This window comes from Cavia porcellus, unplaced genomic scaffold (genome assembly GCF_034190915.1).
Source record: "Cavia porcellus strain 051 isolate PalLab524CR breed Dunkin Hartley unplaced genomic scaffold, mCavPor4.1 scaffold_31, whole genome shotgun sequence".
NCBI lineage: Eukaryota > Metazoa > Chordata > Mammalia > Rodentia > Caviidae > Cavia > Cavia porcellus.
Window position 1 is genome coordinate 4,758,811 of NW_026947514.1, and position 21,086 is coordinate 4,779,896.

The 21,086-nt window shown below is 61.5% G+C and overlaps 2 protein-coding genes across 5 annotated transcripts in view; one reads left to right on the forward strand and one right to left on the reverse strand.

The window, feature by feature from the left end:
- Nucleotides 1-420: 420 nt before the first annotated feature.
- Nucleotides 421-12,331, forward strand: Degs2 (delta 4-desaturase, sphingolipid 2). Its single transcript, XM_063241089.1, has 3 exons — nt 421-581; nt 10,164-10,906; nt 11,896-12,331. The coding sequence occupies exons 1-3, from the start codon at nt 500-502 to the stop codon at nt 12,040-12,042; spliced, it is 972 nt and encodes a 323-aa protein (XP_063097159.1). The 5' UTR covers nt 421-499; the 3' UTR covers nt 12,043-12,331.
- Nucleotides 12,332-13,733: 1,402 nt separating this feature from the next.
- Evl (Enah/Vasp-like) overlaps nt 13,734-21,086 on the reverse strand; it is a 142,271-nt gene continuing 134,918 nt past the window's right edge. For 3 of the 4 annotated variants that reach the window (XM_063241088.1, XM_023562035.2, XM_005000498.4), the window contains exons 8-14: nt 19,863-19,923; nt 18,937-19,000; nt 17,409-17,475; nt 17,263-17,325; nt 15,376-15,442; nt 15,095-15,152; nt 13,734-14,147 (exon numbers count right to left, since the gene is read on the reverse strand). In XM_063241088.1, coding sequence (XP_063097158.1) covers nt 14,110-14,147; nt 15,095-15,152; nt 15,376-15,442; nt 17,263-17,325; nt 17,409-17,475; nt 18,937-19,000; nt 19,863-19,923 — 418 coding nt within the window. In that variant the 3' untranslated portion in view covers nt 13,734-14,109. The remainder of the gene's footprint in view (nt 14,148-15,094; nt 15,153-15,375; nt 15,443-17,262; nt 17,326-17,408; nt 17,476-18,936; nt 19,001-19,862; nt 19,924-21,086) is intronic. The other variant, XM_063241087.1, reaches the window with a different exon arrangement.

The window sequence follows — 21,086 nt, forward strand, 5'->3', positions numbered from 1 at the left end:
CAGTGCACCCTGGACCTTAGCCGTTGGAAGGCCGTCGGAAGTAGCACCTGTGTCACTTCCCTAGCTGTGCCTGGGCTGAGACAGCAAGTTCCTGAGGGCGCTGTGGTCTAACGCATCTCCCTGACATGGCTGGGCTGCATCGCAGCGATCAAGGGGCAAGTAAGGGCGCGGCCATCCCTTCTGAGCTCGCTCTCTAGGTGTCCCTGCCACCGAGGTCCTTCCTTGGGTCGGGCTGGTTTCCAGGTGCAGAGGGTGCAGGTGGTGGGGGGCAGACGCGGCATGCCCCGCCCCTCGACACATGGCCCCGCCCGCCTGGCCCCGCCCTCCCGCCTGGCCCCGCCCTCCCCCCACCTGCTCGCGCCCCACGTCACCTGGCCCTGCCGATGGCCCCGCCCCCGGCGCGTGGCCCCGCCCCGCCCCTCCCGTCCGACTCCGCGCCCAGGTGGCCACCGCGGACTCAGGTGCGGCGCAGCCGGCGCAGGGGGCTCGCGACCGCAACATGGGCAACTGCGCGGGCCGCAGCGACTTCGAGTGGGTCTACACCGACCAGCCGCACACGCAGCGGCGCAAGGAGATGCTGGGTGAGCGCGGGCGCCGGGGCCCGCTGGGGTCCGGAGCGCGGGGCGGCGCGGCCAGGGTTCCTGGCGACCTTCGTGCCCTCTGCCGGGTGTCGGCGGGCGGGTCCCCGGCGCGGCTCCTCTCAGCCCAGCCCCGTCCTCTGTCCCCGTCCCTGTCCCCTGTCCGTCCGGCCGCCGCGGTTTCCCCGCGCGTTCTCCACACTCCCCGCACGCGCGCTGCTCAGCCCGCGGGCCCCAAGGTTTCCCGGGCTCGCTCTGCGTTTCTGCACGCTCGGTCTCGGACCTGGCCCGGTCCGCAGCTCCCGGGTCCGGCCGGAGGAGGCTGGACCCATGCCCTCTCCCTGGCCACCCGCGTCCTGTCCGCGCCTTTCCTTAGCGTTGGCCACCTCGGAGTCTGACCGCCCCAGAGCCAAGTCCCAGGAGGCGGAGGGACCCTCCTGGCTTCTGGGGGAGGTTGGGGTGACTGTCCCCATCGCCACCGCTGCCGCCGGGGGATGGGGGGGGTGTGACACCCCAACCTCTATACCTGCGCTTTCTGAGCGAGCTGGGAGGGACCGCGGCGCCATTCGATCCCAGCTCCCCTCCCGCCTCAGGAGAGGGACCCCAATTTAGAACCTGGTCAGCCCTGATTCCTGTCCCTTCCTGGGCTGCCCCCTGGCCGCAGGTGTCCGCCAGATGACCCTGGCCTATGGGAGATCTGCAGCCCTGGGCAGGGTCCTTGGACTCCTGTGGCTGTCGCAGTTTGCAGCCTGGATGCGGTCTGCTGCCCAAGAGAGGGTGAGGGGGAAGAGGGCTCCCGGGATGGGAAGGGCTGACAGGCAAGAGACTGTGCTCCCTGGTCTTCAGGACACTCTGACCCTAACAGACAAGCCATTGGTCCCAGACTGGACCCAGGCTTTCTGGAGAGGTTAATGGGAAGGCTGGGAGAGGTGGTTATGCCTCCTTAGTCCTCAGGTTCCAAGCTCCTGAGCTTGGAATGTGTTCTCTCACTCCCTCCCTGCCTCTGTCCTGCTCCGAAGTGCCTTCCAGCTCGGGTCACATCCACCCACTCCAAGCAGCCCTGCCACACCCCACCTGTGAGCCTGGCACCGGAGGCCCCTCTTGTGGGGTTTCTCTGCCACAGCAGTGAGGTGCAGACAGCGGCTGGGGAACCGCACTTCTGGCCAAGCCTCCCAAGCTCAGAGTGAGCAGGTGTCCGGGTCAGGTCTCAGCTAAGGCTGTCAGGGTGGAGGGAAGTCCCTTGCTGGGCTGACCGGCAGATCGAGTGCTTAGCCCAGGACTCTGAGTGTCCACAGGGGTGTTTTATGTGCAGTAGGTTCTGCTTTCTCCGCCCTGGGCTGCCACAGCCCGGAGAAGCAGTGTGGCCATGGCCATGTGGGGCCGCTGCAGAAGGTGCCGGGAGCCACGCAGGGCTCCTGGGCCGGCACAGATTCAGTTAAGATCCCAATCTCAGAGCCAAGTCCCAGGAAGTCTTGCACACAGCTGGCTGCGGGTGCTGTGCAAATGCGGCCGAAGTCCATCCCCAGTTCCTGCTGGGGTGAGGGTACCTCAGAGCACAGTGGCGGAAGAAAACAGGGTTCCAATGGCAACCCCTAAGGACCAGGACTTCCAGCCTGGGACTCCTCCCAGGGGTGGAGCAGGCAGCCTGGGCTCTTCGGATACCAAGCTTGGCTGGGCAGCAGAACAAAACACACACAGGCTTTGGTTTGTCTTTTAAAAACAAATACCTTTGTAATTTTGTTTGCCTTCCCAAAAATTATGAAAGCCGGGCTCATACAATTAAAAACAATTCAAATGAAGAAAACAAAAGGGGAAAACCAGGAAGTGTAACTCTTGGCTAGGGTTGGATTCTTTGCTTAGGAAAAGTCTGGCGTGACTTGCGGTAGCAGGGTGGGACGACTGAGAACTGACCAAGCTTGCTGAAGCTACCAGGGCAGTGGGGGGCTCTGGTCATCCAGCCGTGGAGATACGGGGCTCCAGGCCGGCCTCAGCTTCCTCTGCCAGCCGGCTTGGTTGCGGAAGTAAGGGAAGAGAGGGGTGTACCTGACTTCCTGCCCAGGGCGGCTCCTTGGTGGCTTGGCTGGCAGGGGCTCCCTTGGAGCTCTGGGGCTGCGTGGTCGGAGGGGGCTGTGCCATCGGCACCCAGCAGCACAGGTGGCCGGGCCCTGGTCCCTTACTTTTCTCCCCGCCTTTCCCTTCTGTACAGCATAGTTCTTTCTGTTTGAATTTTGTGGGGTTTAATTTATTGCGGTGCTTTGGGGCATGCATGGGACAGTGTGCCCTGGCTGGGCTGCGCCCTTGGCCGGAATTCTTGGCCCTAAGTCTGCATCTCCCCAACTCCTGTGTGTCCTTCAGGCCTAGCCCTGATGTTCTTTCCAGAGAAATGCTCTCTTGTTACGTGTACACACACAGATGCACACACATGTGCACAGGTGGTATGGGTGCCTCTAGAGTGGCCTGAGTGGTCACATGTGCCGTCTGTGATGGCCAGTGTCCAGCCTACCCCGGAAAGAGGCTCTGTCTGGTTCTGAGAGCTGGTCCCGTGGGCCTTGTCATCTCCCAGTGACCCCTTGCTCCCCGGGGGGACTGTGATTGATGCTGCCTCCCTCCCTGGCGCCTGAGGTGGAGGGAAACTGAGGCCACTTCCCAAAGCCTTTGCCCTCTCCGGGAGAGGCCACTGCCCGCCTTGGCAGATTCGGAGTTTGGCGAGGCTGGGGGTGGAAGGTGAGGTTCACTGTTTGTCTGTCTGTGATGAGCCCACAGAGCCATTACACGGGTACTAGGATCCAACAGACTCATTTGGGGGACAGAAATGCCGGCGTGGAGAGATTGTCCAGCCGGCCAGGAGTGGGGTTGCCTGCAGCTGCCCCTGAGGCGCACTGCCCTGGCTGTCCTGGTCTGTGCCTCCCTGAGACGAGGGCCATGTCCTCCTGGGCTTCACTGCAGCTGTTAGTGTCCTTTGGTCACCCTCTTTGTGGCCTCTGTTCCGTGCCACACTTGGCAGAGCCCTGCCTGCGTTCCTCCTTTAATTTTTAACAGTTTTATGAAGTGAAATTAATATGCCACTCAGCCTTTCTTCCTATAGGCTCCGCCTGTGCTCTTTAGGAAGCCATATAACACAGCTGCAGGGTGCTCTGCCACACCCAGCTGGCCCGAGGACCTCAGGCCACATCCGCCCGCTGTCTCAAATCCTTCAGCGGGGAAGTTCCAGCTCTAGGGTCCAGTGCGCTTGTGTGCCCTCTCTCGCCCTCCACAACTGGCACCTACTGCAATCTGGACCTTCCCTGCCACCACCTGCATTCTCACAGACCTTTGTCACCTATTTGTCACCAGGACGAAAAGCAGGTTTAGCCAGCAGCCAACAAGAGGTTGCTAAGTTTCTGGTTCCCTGGCTGGATGGGGCTCTGAGCAGAGGTGGGTGCTGTAGGACCTTTGGCCAAAGTGAGAAGCCACCAAGGCAGGAAATCACAGCCACCCAGCTCCCCCAGATGGAAACCAGTAAGGAAGGATCAGACCACACTTCTGAGCTAGTGGGTCTATCGGGTACACAGGCTGCTCAGCTAACAACAGTAGGATGCTTGGTTTTTTTGGGGGGGACAGGACCTGGCTATGTAGTTCAGGTTGGCCTTAAACTCACCCAACAATCCTCCTGCCTCAGCCTCCCACATGCTGGGATTACAGGTCTGTTCCACCATGCCTGGCTATAACACATATGTCTTTCAATATCATATGGAATCTTTTCCAAGGTACACTATACAGAATGATTAAGCCAGAAAGAATGACTAAATAAATACAAAAGGGTTGAAAGGATCCCTCCATTCAGCTGGAGCATAGCAGAATGAAGCTAGAATCAGCAGAAGCCAGAGAAAATACACAAACGCAGGGAGATTAAATAATTCCCTATTGAATAATCAGTGGGTCACAGAAGAAATCAGGGAAGAAGGTAAAAATTCTCTAGGACAGATGGCAGCGGTGAGAGAACAGAGCAGCCCCAATAAATAACCTAATGGCGCATCTCAAAGTGCTAGAAAGACAAGAACCTCGAAATCAATGAATAGAAGGAAAGAAATTATAGCCATCGGAGTGGAAATTAATGAACTTAAGTCTAAAAGCGGTACAGAGGATCCCTGAATCAGAGTTGGTTCTTGAAAGGATGGAAGGAGACCTGGAGACCGGGGAGATGGGAGGACAGAAGGGGAGTCACGGGACCAAGATGTGCTAATATGCGGGTCGCACGTGGTGGTACATGCCCGCAATCCCAGCATTTGGGAGGCTGAGGCAGGAGGATTGCCCAAGGTTCATGGCTAGACTGGGCAACATACTGAGTTCAAGGCCAGCCTCAACGACATAGCAAGTGCCTGTCTTAAAAATATGTGTGCCAACTTTCCCACAGTGAATGTATTTACTATGTATCACAGACACACACCACTAAAAAAAATCTGGGGGAAAATGGCAGCCTTTTCAAGAAAGGCAAGTGATTCATCTGTGATGGGTCAGCGCACTTCCTGATGTGACCACCAGGTGGCACTATCAACACAGAGCAGCTTGGTGACAGAAGCAGGAAAGCTGAGGGATAGAGTTGGCAAGCTGGGCACTCGTGGGCAAAGGTGAGGTCACCAGTGATGACTGTCTTGTGACGGCATGTGGCCTCCCTGGGAAACAGGAGCATCCAGTGCCTGATGACACCGGGGCCCAGGGTGTGGTGGGTCCAGGACAGAAGTGAGAGGCCAGAGATGGAGGCAGCTAGTGCCGGCTGCAGCTGGGAGGGGGATCCTGCCCCCGCCCCTTGGTAGCCCTACAGAGCTGTCAGGAAGATTTCTGGAAAAACCAAGGGTCCTCCAGTGCTCATTGTGACCATGTTGTCAGTGCAAGGGGCCCTGGGTGTCGCTGACCTCCTGAGACTGTTGCTTGGCCCTGTGCACCGGCCATCTCCCCCACCTTCCCACTCCAGTACCATGTGCTCTTCAGAAGGACCCTGGTTCCATGCCCATGGCCCTGGGGTGCTGGAGCGGGCACCTTAGAGAGCTCTGATCCTGGCTCAGTTGCCTTCCTGTGCCGGTCTCCTTGGGCTGCAGAGAGGCCCTGCTATGTCTTTCTGGACACGGTGACCCAGCAGTGGCTGTTTTGTGGCCAGTGGCCCAGCTGCCCTGGGCCCTGTGTGGGGCTTTCGGGTTCCAGGTCACTGTCTCTGGTGTGTTCGTCAGTGGAGCATGGCGCTGTTGAGGCATGTCCATGAGTCTGCTGGCTCTAGGCTGGCATGGACAGAGTCACCATTGGGGTCATTGCGTGCCACAGCAAGGAGTGCCAGCTGGCCCTGGCAGGCCTGGGTGTCCATGCTGGCCTGGGGTTCCTGATAGGGTGCAACGAATTTGTTGCCACCCAGTCTCCTCCTGGGTGGCCCAGAGGAGCCAGAGCCCAGCGGGTTCCCCTCCCAGCCACACCCACGGTCCTCTTCCCTTGAACCCTGGTGAGCGTTCCCCTTTGGGACAGCACCCCAACTCTACCTTCCCGGGTGCCCGACCTTTGCTGCTTCCCTCTCCCTCTCTCCGTCTCAACTGGCCTGGCCTGCCCCCTGATTCACCTACTTTTTTTTTTTTACACTTTTTTTTTCTTTTTTTCTTTTTATCGTACTGAGGATCGAACTCACGACCGCCTGCTTGCAAGGCAGGTACTTATGCGGCTGAGCTAAATCCCCAGCCCCAGCTTTTTTTTTTTTTACAATTTTTTTTTTTGTATCACCTACTCTTAACTGCCAGAGTTTCTGCCACTGGCACTTCTGTGACCTGGTTCAGCCCAGTGGACACATCCTTTTTTCCTGTCTCTGGTCTTCCTTGGTCTCTGGCAATGGACCCCCATGAGCCGTGGTCTGAGTGGTACCACGTGCTGTCCCAAGGTAGTCCTGTAAGTCCTCTCCCATTCTTCTGGTCTGCGTGGCTGTTGGTCCCCACAGTGTCCTTCTGGGGTGACCTGGGCTGAGTCCTTTCTGACTGGCAGGTCAGCCTGACCCTGTTCCTCATCTCCCCGCCCAGGGTCAGGACTTGCAGTGGTGCTGCCTGGGAGTCCCAGTGGGCGGCAGCTGCTGGGTGCTGTCCTCTGAGCCCTGCTGGGTCCTCCCAGCCCTGGGGGACTAAGCTGGGATTGGGCTTCTCCCTGGGTGCTGCCTGCTGCAGCTGTGCCCCTTGGGTGCTTCCTGTCTGCTCTGTGGTCCAGAGTGAGCCTCAGCCAGGCCTACCTGGGGGCCACTGCGAGGCCTGTCAGCTTCTCAGGCTTTGTCCGCTTCCGAAGGATGATGTTTGTGGCTGGGAGCATGAGGTTGGCCTTTGTGGAACAGGCTGGGGGTCAGGCGATGCCCCAAGACCGAGGTCAGATGTGGGATACTTGTGCTTTTGGACCAGACCCCATGGAGCAGCAGCTGTGACACTTGGGGTTCCTGCGCGTTTGGGCTCGGCACCATGGCAGGAACCTCCCTCTCCTGGCTGAAGCTGAGCACCTGGTGGGTGCTGAGCTGGGCCTGAGGGTGTGGCCGGAGTGACGGGCTGCAGGCCTGCCTTGAGCAGCACCGGGGACCCTTGGCTTGGCTCCCGGGGTCTGTGGAAGGGGCATCTGGGATTGGTGCTATTGGGTCCTATCCCCAAAGGTGGCCTAGCCTGGGTGGGGAGAGGAGGACCCCAAGTGTATCCTCTTTTGCTCCTGGTACCCTGCATGCAGGTCAGGTTTCTAATCTGCATTCAACAGAAGGAAATTGAGGTGCAGTGGCTCACACCTGCAATGCCAGCTACTGGGAGGCTGAGTCAGGTTTGCAAGTTCAGGTCTATCAGGGCAATTTAGCAAGGCCCGGTCTCAGAATTCCACAAATAAAAAGGTTAGGGGTGTAGCTGAGTGACAGTGCGCCCCGAGTGTGCTCGGCTGGGCTCTGGGGCTGTTGCTGCTCTTGCCTGCTGTGCATGCTGGCCTGGACTGAGGGATGGGCCCTGGGCTCACCCGGCGCAGGTGCACAGCCCCCGGGCTTGGCCGCCTTCCAAGAGGGAGCAGGGGCTGAGGGCCTGGAAGTGGGGGCCTCACGCCATGTGGGCTCCTGGCCAGGCCCAGCCTGACACCCAGGTGAGCATGCAGGCTGGGGACTTTGCATGTGATTTCCCTGTGGCCTGTGGGCAGGGCCTTCCTGAGAGTGGGGCCCTGTGTTCCTTGGGCCTGCCTGTCGAAGACTGTGTCGCCTGTCTTGCTCACCTGGCTGCGGCCTCCCCTGTGTCCTCCACCAGAAGTTCTCATCTTTCCAGGCAGCACCAAGGCACCTCTGGGGTATACCCGGCCCTCAGCCCCTGAGGGACAAGGTCGAGCTGGGGACGAGGCCATCTATCACCCCCTCCGAGCGGAAGGCTGCAGGGTGGCCCACAGGTCCCCTGGGCTCAGGTCCTCCCCACCCAGGGGTGCCTTGCAGACCTTGGGCAGGTGAGCAGACAGCCGGGAACTGTGGGTCCACCGGGCGCTGGGCCAGTTTCCTGCAGCCCAGACTGTGGGATGTGGAAGCCAGCAGGACCCTGCCCCACCCAGAGGGCCTGGGAGGACCCCATTGGGACTTCTGTGGCCTCAGGAGGCACCCGCCTTGCTCGGCACAGCACCTTCCTGGGTGTCCTGGCCAGCGGTAGCAGGGGCAGCCTGCCTGTGTCACAGCACAGCGGCTTCCTCTCCTGAGAGCCGGCCTCGGCCTCCCTGGATGAGCTTGGGCTCCAAGGCCGCCTGAGGCCCTGAGCGTCTTGGGTTGTGGGCTTGGCGAGGAGGGGTCCTTGGGTCCTGCTCCTCTGCCTGCAGCAGTGCCATCTCCTGCACATTCAGAACGGAAACCCGCCCAGCCTGGTGGGGGCATTGCAGGGGGTTGGGGCTCCGCCACAGGAGGTCCAGGCAGGTGGGCAGGGCAGGAAGGAGCAGTTAATGCCTGATCTCTATCACCATCCTCTGCAGCACTGCCTGCACGGAAGCCCAGGGCCACGTGTGCTGCTGAGGTATCCAGGCCACCTGCCCGTCCTCAGGCCACCACACGCCTTGTGGAGCTAGCAGTGCTCCTGTGCCTTAGGTCCGACACATAGCCACCAGGCAGCGCTGTGCCCCCGTGTGCTATGGGGTTTATTTTTTTATTTTTGAGACAGGGTCTCACTGCACTTCAGGCTGGATTTGAACTCATTTTGTAGCCCAGACTGGCCTCGAACTCACAGTGATCCTCCTGCCTCAGGCTCCTTAGTGCTGGGATTGCAGGCGTGCGTCACCATGCCTGATGGGAGCTGGGCTTTTAAAATTTCCTGTTACTGTGGTCAAATGTATACAGCTTAGGATTTGCTGCTTGCTTTTGAAGAGTGCAGCTGCTCACATGTGTGATATGTGTGAACCGTGCTGCCTGCCAACAACTGCACCCCTTTAGTTAGCCCTTTCTTCTTTTTGAGACAGGGTCTGGCCTTGGATTCACTGTGTAACCCAGGCTGTCCTCGAGCTCAGCACACCCTCCTGTCTCAGCCTCCTGAGTGCTGGGATGACGGGCGAGTGCCACCATGTCTGCTTCCCTGTCTGTTTTGAATCAGGTTGTTTGCTTTTCTGTTGTTGTGTAGGAGTTCCTTTGACAATCTGTCTACTTGGAGCTGGCGGCCATGAACTGGCTCAGAACTGTGCTCCCTCCCATCCTCCGGGGGGGCACTGCTGCCCCCTCTCCTGCTCCCCTCTGCCCTGGGGAATGCTGTGTACTGGCCTTGCCCGACCCCCCAGTGCCCCAGAGCACTGGCACCTAGCACGCCCATCCACCTTCCGGGTCCTGCCACACAGCCCCCAACCCCCGGCCCCCTTCACCTTCGGGGAACGTTTGTTTCTCTTTTATAAACAGAAAAGTACAAAGCCTGGGACCTGTGTCTGCGCCCAAGATAAACACAGGCAGCATCTGATTCTTTCCTGTAGTCCTCATTGGCTTCAAGAACTGGGACCTGAGGCCACGCCACAGCCCCAGGCTGCTCCCTCCCTGGCCACTGCCCGGTGCCTGCCTCTGGCTGGCAGGACAGTGACCAGCTCTGTCCAGACACCACCCTGGGCAATGCCTCAGCCTGCAGCGGCCGATTCTGCAGGGTGGTGTTTCATTTCTGTTGCCTGCTCTTTATTGAGGCTGGTCGCACATTTCCCTCCTCCGGTGTCCCCACCCTACAGGCTGAACCCGGCCCCAGGCACTGAGTCTGGTGCCATGTCACAGCAGGATGGCTTAGCTTTTGGAGCACGGGCAGGGTGCCACAGGGAGCTATGCTCAAGCCTGTGTCACTGCCTGAGGCTCACAGGTGGGGACAAGTGCTAGGCATGGTGATACACACGTGTGACTGAGGTCTGGGAGGCTGAGGCAGGCCTGCAAATCTGAGCCCAGCCCGAGGCACTTGGCAACTTGTGGAGACCCTGTCTCAAAATAACAAAGTGTGTGTGTGTGTGTGTGTGTGTGTGTGTGTGTGTGTGCGCGCGCGCGCGCGCGCGGAGAGGGAGGGAAGCGGGCTGGGTGGAGGACGGAATGGAGGGGAAGGGGGGCAAAGACCCCCTGGCCTCACTGTCTCCCCCTCCTCCCTGCAGCCAAGTACCCGGCCATCAAGGACCTGATGCGGCCGGACCCGAACCTCAAGTGGGCGGTGCTGGGCCTGGTGCTGGCGCAGCTGCTGGCCTGCTGGCTGGTGCGGGACCTGGCGTGGCGCTGGCTCCTGTTCTGGGCCTACGCCTTCGGCGGCTGCGTGAACCACTCGCTGACGCTGGCCATCCACGACATCTCCCACAACACGGCCTTCGGCACGGGCCGCCCCTCGTACAACCGCTGGTTCGCCGTCTTCGCCAACCTGCCTGTGGGCGTGCCCTACGCCGCCTCCTTCAAGAAGTACCACGTGGACCACCACCGCTACCTGGGCGGCGACGGGCTGGACGTGGATGTGCCCACGCGGCTGGAGGGCTGGCTCTTCTGCACGCCGGCCCGCAAGCTGCTCTGGCTGGCGCTGCAGCCCTTCTTCTACTCGCTGCGGCCGCTCTGCGTGAACCCCAAGGCCATCACCCGCATGGAGGTGCTCAACACGCTGGTGCAGCTGGCCGTGGACCTCGCCATCTTCACGCTTGGGGGCATCAAGCCCGTGGTCTACCTGCTGGCCAGCTCCCTGCTGGGCCTGGGCCTGCACCCCATCTCGGGCCACTTCGTGGCTGAGCACTACATGTTCTCCAAGGGCCACGAGACCTACTCCTACTACGGGCCGCTCAACTGGATCACCTTCAACGTGGGCTACCACATGGAGCACCACGACTTCCCCAGCATCCCGGGCTGCAACCTGCCCCTGGTAGGCGCCGGGTGGGGTGGGCGGGTGGGAGCCCCGGGGTCCCCAGGGCAATGGAAAGGGCGACCAGGTGTCCCTGGGTGCCCAGGGAAGCCATGTGCCTGCGCAGGGGCCCAGCTTCCTCCCCTGTGTAGGTCACACTGGCTGTACTGGCTGGGAGGCCCCTCGCTGCTCTGTCCTGACAGCCTGTGACACCACGGGTGGCCTGCTGGGACAGGGTGGGGACGGGAGCCCAGCCCTGGCCTCGGAGGATCTGAGTGTGAAGGGAGGGAGGGGACGAGAAAGAGGAAGAGGAAGAGGAGGTGGAGGAGGATTGGGGGAGGAAGGGGACAACCCACCCCTCAGGCCAGGCCTGCCAGGGGCAAAGGGGGCTGGGGAGGCGCGGTGGGCTTGCACACGTGTCTGTGTGGAGGGGGAGTGTGGGAGTCACAGCCCTGTGCCTGGCCACAAGTGCCCGCGTCACTCCTCTGTGCTAAACTGAGGTGCAGAGTCGGAGCCCCAGATGGCTGTGGTGCAGCCTCGGCCTCAGGCAGAGAGAAGGGCTCCCTGCCAGTCCCCAGCTGGGAGGCAGGGCTCCTGTGCCCTGCCCTTGGCAGCCCCTCACATGGACCTGGGTCACATGACTCAGAGGCCAGGCGCACTTCCTGGAGGCAGCAGGCTGGGAAGGCTGGGAGGAGGGAGTGTCAGGTGAGCAGGCAGGGGGCCAGGGCCAGGAGCATGGCCGGTGGAGAGGGCATGGGATGCTGGGCTGAGGAGTGAGCAGGTGACCTGGAGGTGGGCAGGACACAGGGCGCAGGCCGGGCCATGCCCGAGACCTCTGGACCCCAGTGAGTCAGTCCAGCCTCCTGGATCCTAGCCCTTGTGTGGGTTCCAGGGCTGGGGCACTGTGCTTCACCTTGGGGGTTCCAAGTGGCAGGCCTGGGCGGGGTGAGCAGGACCCCCGTGGGCGACAGCAAACACTGGGGCAGCCCTGATCCCAGCCCTCCCTGCAGGTGCGGAAGATCGCACCCGAGTACTACGACCACCTGCCGCAGCACCACTCGTGGGTGAAGGTGCTCTGGGACTTCGTGTTCGAGGACTCCATGGGGCCCTATGCCAGGGTGAAGCGGAAATGCAGGCTCGCCCAGGACCAGCTCTGAGCCCCGGCTGCTGACCGGGGGCCGCATCGCTTGCTGCCCATCCCGCCCCTGGCCCTGCGTGCTCCGTGGCGGCCTGGCTGCCCTGCCCCATGCCCCTAACTGCTGCTTTTTGTCCCCACTGAGCCCGGGCTGGTGATGGTGGGCACGGCCCCCGGAGCAGCCGCTTGGTTTGCATGTGGACTCATGGGCAGCGAGGCCTGCGTCACTAGCTGGCTCTGCGCCTGGCGTCTCTGTGGAGCTCACGTGTCCAGGCTTTGCAAGCCCCGAATTAAACCAAGGTGTGTTTTCACAGTGCGGCCTCGTGTCTGAGGGGTGGCTCAGCTGCAGGGAATGAAGCCCCAGGGCTGGGCAGGTCACATCCAGGCCTCCATGTTGCCTCCTCCTGGCCACTGTGTGCCATTCCTGTGACCCAGGTACTTGCTCGGGTGGTGTCCCTGGGCCCGGTCACTGAGAGTTGGGTGGACAGCGGAAGGTGCTGCAGCCTCAGGAGACTGGGCAGCAGCCCGGATGCCGCTGAGCTCTGCTGCCCCATCTCTGGTCCTCGACCCTGCAGAAACTGCCCTGGGTCCAGAGGCTCAGCTGCCAGCCTGCTCTGCCTGCGACTTGGGGGCTCCGTGCACATGGCTGAGGTGTCTGTGGGAAGTGGAGACAGGTGTCCCCGGCCTTCTGCAGAGGGGCTGACAGCACTGGGGCTGGGTGCTTGGCAGCAGTGGCAGTGCTGGGAGCTGCCCGTGGAAGAGAAGGGTGTGGCCGGTCTGGGGACTGGGCAGAGGCCAGGGCTTGGCTGAATGAGGCCATGGGCCAGGAAAGGTGAACTGTGGCCTGCTCCTCACGCCTGGACGTGGCCCAGATGGTGCCAGGCACAGGTGTCCCTGAAGCGCTCTCTGTGGCTGGAGGCTTGGAGTCTAGGCAGGTCTAGTCTAACCCTCCCTGTGCACACAAGCAGACCAGCCCTGAGGGCGAAGGGGGGAGCTCCTGGAGCTGGGCACTGCCCGCTGGCGTCACACATTGGACTGGCAGTCATGCGCCTGTCTTCAGGGTTGCTGGGTGCATGGCAGGGAAGGCATGTCCAGGGCAGGGCCCGAGAGTGGCAGTTCCTCTGGTCCCAGTGTGCCTTCCCTCCCTCGGCCTGGGGCCTTCAGAGGGGAGTGAGCTAGAGGTGGGTGCTCTGCTCTGGGGTCGAGGCGGCCACAGAGGTCACACAGGACAACCTGGAACCAACGGTCACGGTGCACTGAGGCCTGCGCTGTCTGCTCCTGGCCATACCTGCACCGGTTCCCAAGGCCAAGGGTCAAAGCTGCCTTTGGCTGAATGAGGAGCGGCTGCTGGTGGCCCCTGGGCAGTCTGTCCACTGCCCCGTGGCAGCTGGGCTGGGGCATCTGTGGGAAAAGCAGGGCAGAGCTGCCCTCACCCTGCCCACTCTCAGCCCCACTCCGAGGCTCCTGCCGGCTGGATGCTCACAAATCCCAGCGGAGGGCCTGTCCACAGGGTCCCTGAGGGATGTGGCCTCTTCAGGAGGACCCAGGGCCCAGGCTGGGCCTGCAGAGCTGCCAGGCTCACCCCTGGCCCAGGGACCCTGTGACCCCACTCTTGCTCCTGTTCCTCCTGCTGTCCCTGGCCCCGCCTTGCCAGCCGAGGGCTCACTGGCCTGGGCAAGGACAGCGCGACAGAGAGAGGGCCAGGGCCGAGTGTGGACAGTAAACGATTTATTACGGTGTGGACGACACGCGGTGCGCGGACGGACTGTGTCCCAGCTCCCGCTGCCTGCGAGGCTGCCGACAGCTTCACCTGGGAGCAAACTCGGAAACCATGTGATGAAGTGGGTGCTCTGGGGTGTCCTCTAGAAACCCAAAGAAATGTACACTTAAATAAGCAAATATAAAATACAAAAACAGAGTGGGCCTGGTGTTCTGTGTTGGGTAGAATCTAAAAAAATCCAGGAGTTGGCCGTTTCCTCCTCTCCACAGCCGACCACAGGTGGGCCTCGGTGACCTGCGCGCCGGCTCCTCGGGCTCCTGTGTGCTGGGCTGGCCCAAGGCTCCCCGGTGACCTCCGTGCCGGGGCCGCCTATGTGGTGCTGACCCCGCTCAGCTCCTGCCTGATGGCTGGGGGACAGGACAGGAAAGGAAACAGGAGGGGCTCAGGCCACACCATGCATGGACCTGCCCGCATCATCCTCTCTGGTGTGGGGATATCGTGTCCCACCCAGTCCGGGCCGCCAGAGTGCACACTCTGGCCCCGGGCCCGACTCTGCAGCAGCTTTGGCAGGGACATTCTGGAATGTCAGGGGCATCTCCATCACTAGTCCCTGCGGCCCCTGCCTCCCTGTCAGGGACAAGCTGCCAGGGCCTGCTGTTGGTGTCCCGGGAGTGGCCTTGAGTACTGGCACCAGGGCATCCAAGTCTGTTTAGGAACCATAGCCTCTGGCCTGGCAGAGCAGAGGCTGGCCCTGGCTCTGTCCCTGGCAGGGGACTATGCCGTGTCCTGGCCTCCTGGTCCCCACCCCATCAGTCAGCCTGGCCAGTGATAAAGGGTCTCCCTGGCCACGATGGCTGCTGGACAGGCAGAGCTGGCCAGGTTTGGTCTGCCCTGCCCACACCTTCCCTCTTCCTCTGGCTGCAGATCTGAGCCAGCTCCTCAAAGGCCTGTGGGGCCGGAAGGGCGGATGTGATGCAGGGGACGTGGCCCTGCTCCCTGGGCCAGGGCTCCTCAGGGGGAGCCGAGGCAGGAAGGAGCTCGGGCCTAGGCAAGGCAAGGCAGTGGTAGACCAGAGAGGTGAAGGAGCCAGCGGATAATAAGGCCCGGATGTCTGCCAGGACCCCTCCACACGGGGTCTCCTGTCCTCTGGGGGAGCAGGCTCACGCAGGCCTGGGGCTCGGGCCACCACTGAGCTCTGAGCCACAGCTAGAAGCAGGCAGGGTGAGGAGAGCATGTCCTCCTCCTCTGCATGGGTGCTGACTGGATCACCTGGTGGGACCCACCCTGGCATGGTCCCCTTGCCCAGCACCCTGCTGGCATTACTCTGCCCGTGCCCAGGCCCCACTGTGCTCACCATCAATGATCTCCTCCTTCACCTTGTGGAGCTCACGCACCACCTCCTCCAGGATCTCCTGCGGGACACGGGCTCGAGTGGGGAATGGTGATGGGGGGAGGGGCTCCCATCCCCCAAGGCAGCCTCGGGTGACAGCCAGAGGAGGGTCACCTTTGCTCAGGTGCTGGCACAGTTGGGGGCCATTCATGAGGCTCCCAGGAGAAGCTCAGCCACATGCAGGCCCCAGGACAGGAAACGTCCCAGCAGCTGCTCTTCCTGGCCTGGGGGGAGGAAGCGCTCACCTGTTTCATCCGGTCCAGGTCGAAGGGATCCAGGGCCATGTCGCTCACGCTTCCGGCAGGCTTCACTCTGGGAGGAGAAGATGGTACAGACTGGTGGGTGGCAGGGCCTGCAGGTGCCTCTCAGAAGTCTGGGTCCCTGGAGGTCCCTGACCTCTCTGGTGCTCTACCTATGGTGGCGTGTGTGGCCAGGCAGGCTCCCTGGTGCTGTGACCACATTCCCCAGTGGACCTGGGCCCATGAGGGGCAGACGTGTGACTTTAGGGTTCTCGCAGAAGGGGTGGCTCAGGCAGATGCTTGGCAGCTGCCCGCCACCTCTTGGGGGGCAGATGGGATGGACACCTACTCCTCAGTGTCCCTGGCGACAGCCAGCCCCCGTGTCATTAAGTTCCACAGGAGCTGACAGCCAGCTTGTCCCAAAGCCACCCCCTTCCTACCAAGCCAGTACCAGGATGGGCAGATGGCACCCAGGGAGTGGACTAACACGGACGCTTCCTGCACAGATCTCCCGCCTGGGCCTCACCCTACTCTGGGGTCTCTTGGAACCCCATCTCGGGGCATGGGTTGGGCTCACTCTCTCCCCATATGGAGGGCGTGGAGGCCTGAGCCCACTCATGACACCTGGGACCCGGGCCTCTCAGCTGAGGGATGTGGGCTGTAAAAGCAGAGGCTCCATAGTCTCTTAGACACACACGAAGAGGACCCAAGTATGGTGCTGAACATGTCTGTGAGGACTTGGGGTCCACATGGCCCTTGGCCTTCCTGCAGGATACAGGCACCACACCTGGCTGCACCCCCATAGCCGCCCCACAGGCAGCTTCCTAAGCAACACTCTGGGGGAAAGGATGCTCTTGGGAACCATCTGAGGGCTGGAGAGACACACCCCAGGGCCTGGCTGCTGGGACATGCCCTAAAGCCATCGGTGGGCATCCCCAAGGCTCCCGGCCCTGCCCACTCTGCCCTGCCATGGTCGCCTCGCCTCCACAGCCAGGACCGGGGTCCCTGAGTGCTCAGCCCACTGGCTCTGTGCTCTACTGTCTGTCAGGCCCTAATGTGGGGTACAGAGGCCACTTCAGCCAAACCCTCCCGCCCCCAGCCCTTCAGCTGAATGGCCACGGCCTGGGTGGTTGCAGCACTGGGCTGCACACTTCTGGTCCTGCATCTGCGGGCTGCACAGCACCCTCCAACCCCAAGCTCCCAGCACCACTCCCTGAGCTGCCGGGGCCTGCAGCGGTCCTGTGGACACAGGCTCTGCATGGGCACGGCTGTCCACAGCACACAGCTGTCACCTGTGCTACCAGGCCGCCACTCCTGAGGTCAGCTGGAGGCCTGCTTTGCTCATGCCTGACTTCCCTTTGTAGGCCCAGGTCGCCTGCTGTGATCGGCTGCCTCCTTCACTGTGGGGTAGGCGGTGGGCACCCCTTGGGGTGGGCTTAGAGGCCTTCAGGTCCTGGCGTGCGTGGCCTGCAGTTACTCCTGGCTGCCTGCCTGCATTTTGGGCCAGCTCAGTGCCAAGTGTCCCATCCTTGGTCACAATGGCTTGGTCTGAGAAGGGACTGAGACCTGGATGGAGGCCAGGGTCTGGGCAGCCCCAGTGCTGGTGGGTGGGACAGAGGCACTAGTGGACACCTCCGGCGTCCAGCTGCTGGCCACACCCCTGGGCTGTCTGCCCCACTCCCCTGATCTCAGAAACATTGCCCCCTCTGGCTTTGCTTCTTTTCTGGAGGCGGGGAGGGAGCTGCCCACTTCCCTGGGGCTGAGGAGCACAGTCCCCTCTGGGCCAGCTGTGGAGTGACAGGCTGGGAGACGGCGCTTGGGGGAGTTAGTCAGGGGACCAGGACAGAGGAGGCTCCGAGCTGGGGACACGGGGGTGGGAGGGTGGTTCGGTACCTAGAGTGAGGCTGCGACTGAAGGGGACTCTTAGCTTCGGGGCTCTTTGCCACAGACGGGGTTCTAGGGCAACGAACGAGACAGACAGGTGAATGGCACCACGCCCCGCCCCGGCCACCCGCGCAGGCCTTCCCAGGGCAGCTCACCTGGACAGCAGCGCGGACACAGGCTTCTCCACTGAGTTGCTGCGTTCCCAGGGCTTCCGGCCAGTCTCTGTCAGTCAAGTCACGCCACGGTGAAGGCCTCAGAGCTGGGCTCAGCGGCCACCCCAGCCCCCACGCCCCTTGAGGGAGCCCTGTCTGTGCCTACGGTCTGCTCCGAGCACCCACAGCCTGGCTCCTGATCAGTCCAGGCAGCCTTCAGGGACTGTAGACTCAAGCTGCCTGCGGACAGCTGTCATCCCTTGCCTGCAGCAGGGCCCCTGTCCCCCTGACCTCACCCAGGCTGGGCCTCTCCCAGAGCATGGTTCGACCCATGCTGACCCCAGTGACACGGTTACCAGTGGGGCAGGGAACCCCAGTTCCGGGAAGCAGGCCACAGGGCATCTGTACTGTCCTGTGTGCTGTCCCCACCCCCACTGAAAGCTGCTCTGGATTTTCCCTTTTTAAGTTGGTGCTACAGGTTGGGTGGCCCCTACCTGAAATGCTTGGGACCAGAACTGTTTCAGGTTAAAAAACAAAAAAAGGAATCTTTGCACACTGCACACACAGCTTGTACTGAGAGTTCAGAGCATTTTGGATTCTGGTGAGGGCCGCTTCACCCCTGCCTGGCAGGAATTCCCTCCACCCCCGAGATGTAGGGGGTGAGTGGCGCACCCAGCTGTGGCACGAGCAGATGAGCAGAAGTGCAGGTGGAGGCTGAGGCAGGGCAGACTCCCTTGGCAGGTGGGCAGGCTGCAGGAGAGGAGGTCCCTACACCCAGCTTCCCCCCAGAGCTGGGCCAGAGCACTCAACCCATATGCTACGCTGCCATGGGAGCACATAGGTGCAAGGCTGTCCACGTTCACTGGTAAGCAGCTGTGGTCCTAGGGGTGGACATGGCTGCGTCTCCCACAGGAAGCCGCCACGCCAGTATGTGTGCCGTGCGGGCGTGTGGGACATGTGACAGCGCCTGGGGAAGGGTGGCTGGACCCTGTCCTCCCCCGCCTGTCTTCATGATGCTCAGGAGCCCAGGCCTGGCACCAAATAGAAGCCAAACCAGTACTTAATGGATGGCTGAATAATGATCCAGGCCTTGGGCTCAGCACCTTTCTAACTGAACCCCTCTGCCTGGCTGAGGGGGCCCTCAGTATGGGGGCTGGGGTCCAGGTGGAGTGGCCCATGGTCGGGGGTTCGGGGTCACCCATCATTAAGTCCCTGTAAGAGAGGCAGTGGCTGTGGCTCAGGATAGACAGAGGTCTGGCTGGCATGGGAGGCCCTGGGTGGCCTTGAGTGCAGATGACACGCTCGCTGCCCGCCGGCTGCTGTGCAGTCCTCCTCGCCCAGGGGTCAGCTCGCTCCACAGCTTCCCATGTACCTGCCCAGGTGCTGGACCTCAGCTCCGCTCTGGGAGGCGCAGGGGCTCGTGGGGCTGAGTGTTTGTGGGCCGGACCTCCATGTGCACATGCTGCGCGGGGCAGGGTTACGTCCCTCAGCTCCCCTCAGGCCTGGTGGAGTCAGGCCGGCGCCCCCTCACCTGTGGAGTTAGGCGGCTGGCTGGTGGCTCGGGTCCCTGGGGATGGGGAGGTGCTGGGATCTTCCTAAAGTGGGAAAGAAAGCTCTTCCTTTAGTCCCCTCGGAAGGCTGCTGGGGTCAGGCAGGACATCTTTGGGGCAGGGTGGTGCGTGAAACCTGTTTCCCAAATGATCTCAATGAACTTTTTTGGGGGATGTGTGGTGCGTGTGGTACCGGGGACCGAACCCCAGACCCTGGCACCAAGCTACGTTTCCATTCTTCTTTACAATTTCTTTGTTTTGAGACAGGGTCTTATTAGGTTGTCCAGGCTGGGCTCTCACTTGTGACCCTCCTGCCTCAGTTTCTCCAGTGAGTCTCCAGCTCTGGACAGTACCAATACACCGGGGTGTTCTCCAGGGGCCCTACGAGCTCCACTGTGGGGCTGGAGGTTTCTCTAGTACTTCTCTTTCAGAATCCCTGGGCTGAAATCTACCCCCCTCCTCTCAGCAGCACGGCCTAAGCTACTCAGGGGTCCAAGGAAAGCCAGAGCCAGCCCAAGGCCCCATGGGCCCCATGCGGCCCCTTGGCTGTGACTCCGTGCTGGAGCTGACTGGAGCCTGGGGTGGGTATGGTGTGGGTCAGTGAGTGCACCGGGAGTTTGCCTGGCCTTTGGGCCTGGCCTGGGCAGGAGTGTGCCAGGCTGCAGGGCAATCCTGCCCGCTGTGGCTCAGGATGGGCCGGGATCTGGCGGAGAGGCAAGGGTCCTCCTAGCCTGGGAGCTGGGGCTGTGTCTTCAGGAGGGAGGTTTGTACAGAGACTCTCCTGCCTCTGCCCTAAGCTGTCTGCCAGGACACCCACTACACTGGTCTACACTGGGGGCGCCCAGGGCCCTGTGGCCTTCTGGACAGAGGGCAGGATGCCTGGGGAGTGGGTGGGTGCGGCACCCACCGTTTGGCTTTCATCTTCCTTTTTCTCAGCCGGCTTGTCCGTCTGCGAGGCTGCTTTCCTCCTAGACATCGGGAGGAAAAGGCACAGGTCAGCTCCCTGAGCTTCTCTTACTGAGCCGGAGGACTTGGCCCACCATGCATGGACTGTGTGGTGGTCACAACGTTCAGCTCTGCATGAGGCCGCCCCACTGGCGCCAGGCAGGGTGAGAGCTCAGACCCTCTGTGCTTGGCCGGCCTGAGAGGAGGGCCCGGGGGGCAGGGCTGGCGAGCCTGATCTACACCCTGTCTAGGTCTCCCGAGGGCCAGAGCACCAGCTGTCCCCATGGGACTTTTATGATGGCTACTGAGGAGCTTCTGACACAGGCTGGCTGTGGGGCAGCAGATCTAGGATTGTTGGAAGCCTTGGCCTGCAGCTGGCCTGGCCACAATCTGCCATCCAGTCACCAGAGAGACCTGGAAGGGCCAGTCAGCTCCAGGGCCCTCGGCACTCATGTACCTTCTGGAAGCTGAGCCCTTGTGTCCTTGCAAGATTGCACTGTCCTCTCCAGCCTTGCAGGTCTTTGTCACCTGGCTGCCTCTCAGATCTCTGGACACAGACCCCCAGGGACCCCGTAAGATGTCCTCTTGTGAGTCTCCAGCTCTGTGAAGCCACTCCCACCTCGAAGTGAGCTGTCCACCAAGAACAAATGTGTGTGGTGACAGGCTGGCCCTGCGGTCACCGAGTGGCCTCCACAGCCACTGCCTCTCAGGACCGGCCCCAGAAACCCAGGAATTGTCCTTGATGCCAACTTCTTACAACAGTAAGCTGGTCAGTTCCACCTCTGAATTTTACCTGCAGTCTTCACTTCCACCCCCACTGCAGCCACCTTGTCTCTTCCTGGGCTACGACGATCTCCTCACTGGTCACCCTCTCTTTGCTCACTGCAGTCTGTCCCCCCCTGCAGTCCATACTTCATCTTCTAGAAGCATAGAGAGGCCGAGGCCGAGGCTGAGACCCAGTGGCAGGGCATTTGTCTAACATGCCCAGCACTGCCAAAACCAACCAACTACCCCAAGCAACTCACCAACCAACCAACCAACCAACCAACCAACCAACCGTTATGGTTGGTACATTATGTCAACTTGAAAAGTTTAGAAGTTTAACTGAGAGACTCAGCAGGGAGCCAGGATCCTCACTTTGTAAATATCCTCATCTTGTACAAGAGGAGGGCACAGAGACATCATG

Excerpts from the sequence above, each read along its gene's own strand:
- Degs2 (XM_063241089.1), top strand. The coding sequence starts at position 500 with ATGGGCAACTGCGCGGGCCGCAGCGACTTCGAGTGGGTCTACACCGAC. Across the intron at positions 582-10,163 it reads GCGGCGCAAGGAGATGCTGG|CCAAGTACCCGGCCATCAAG; the intron begins GTGAGCGCGGGC and ends TCCTCCCTGCAG. Across the intron at positions 10,907-11,895 it reads CGGGCTGCAACCTGCCCCTG|GTGCGGAAGATCGCACCCGA; the intron begins GTAGGCGCCGGG and ends CCCTCCCTGCAG.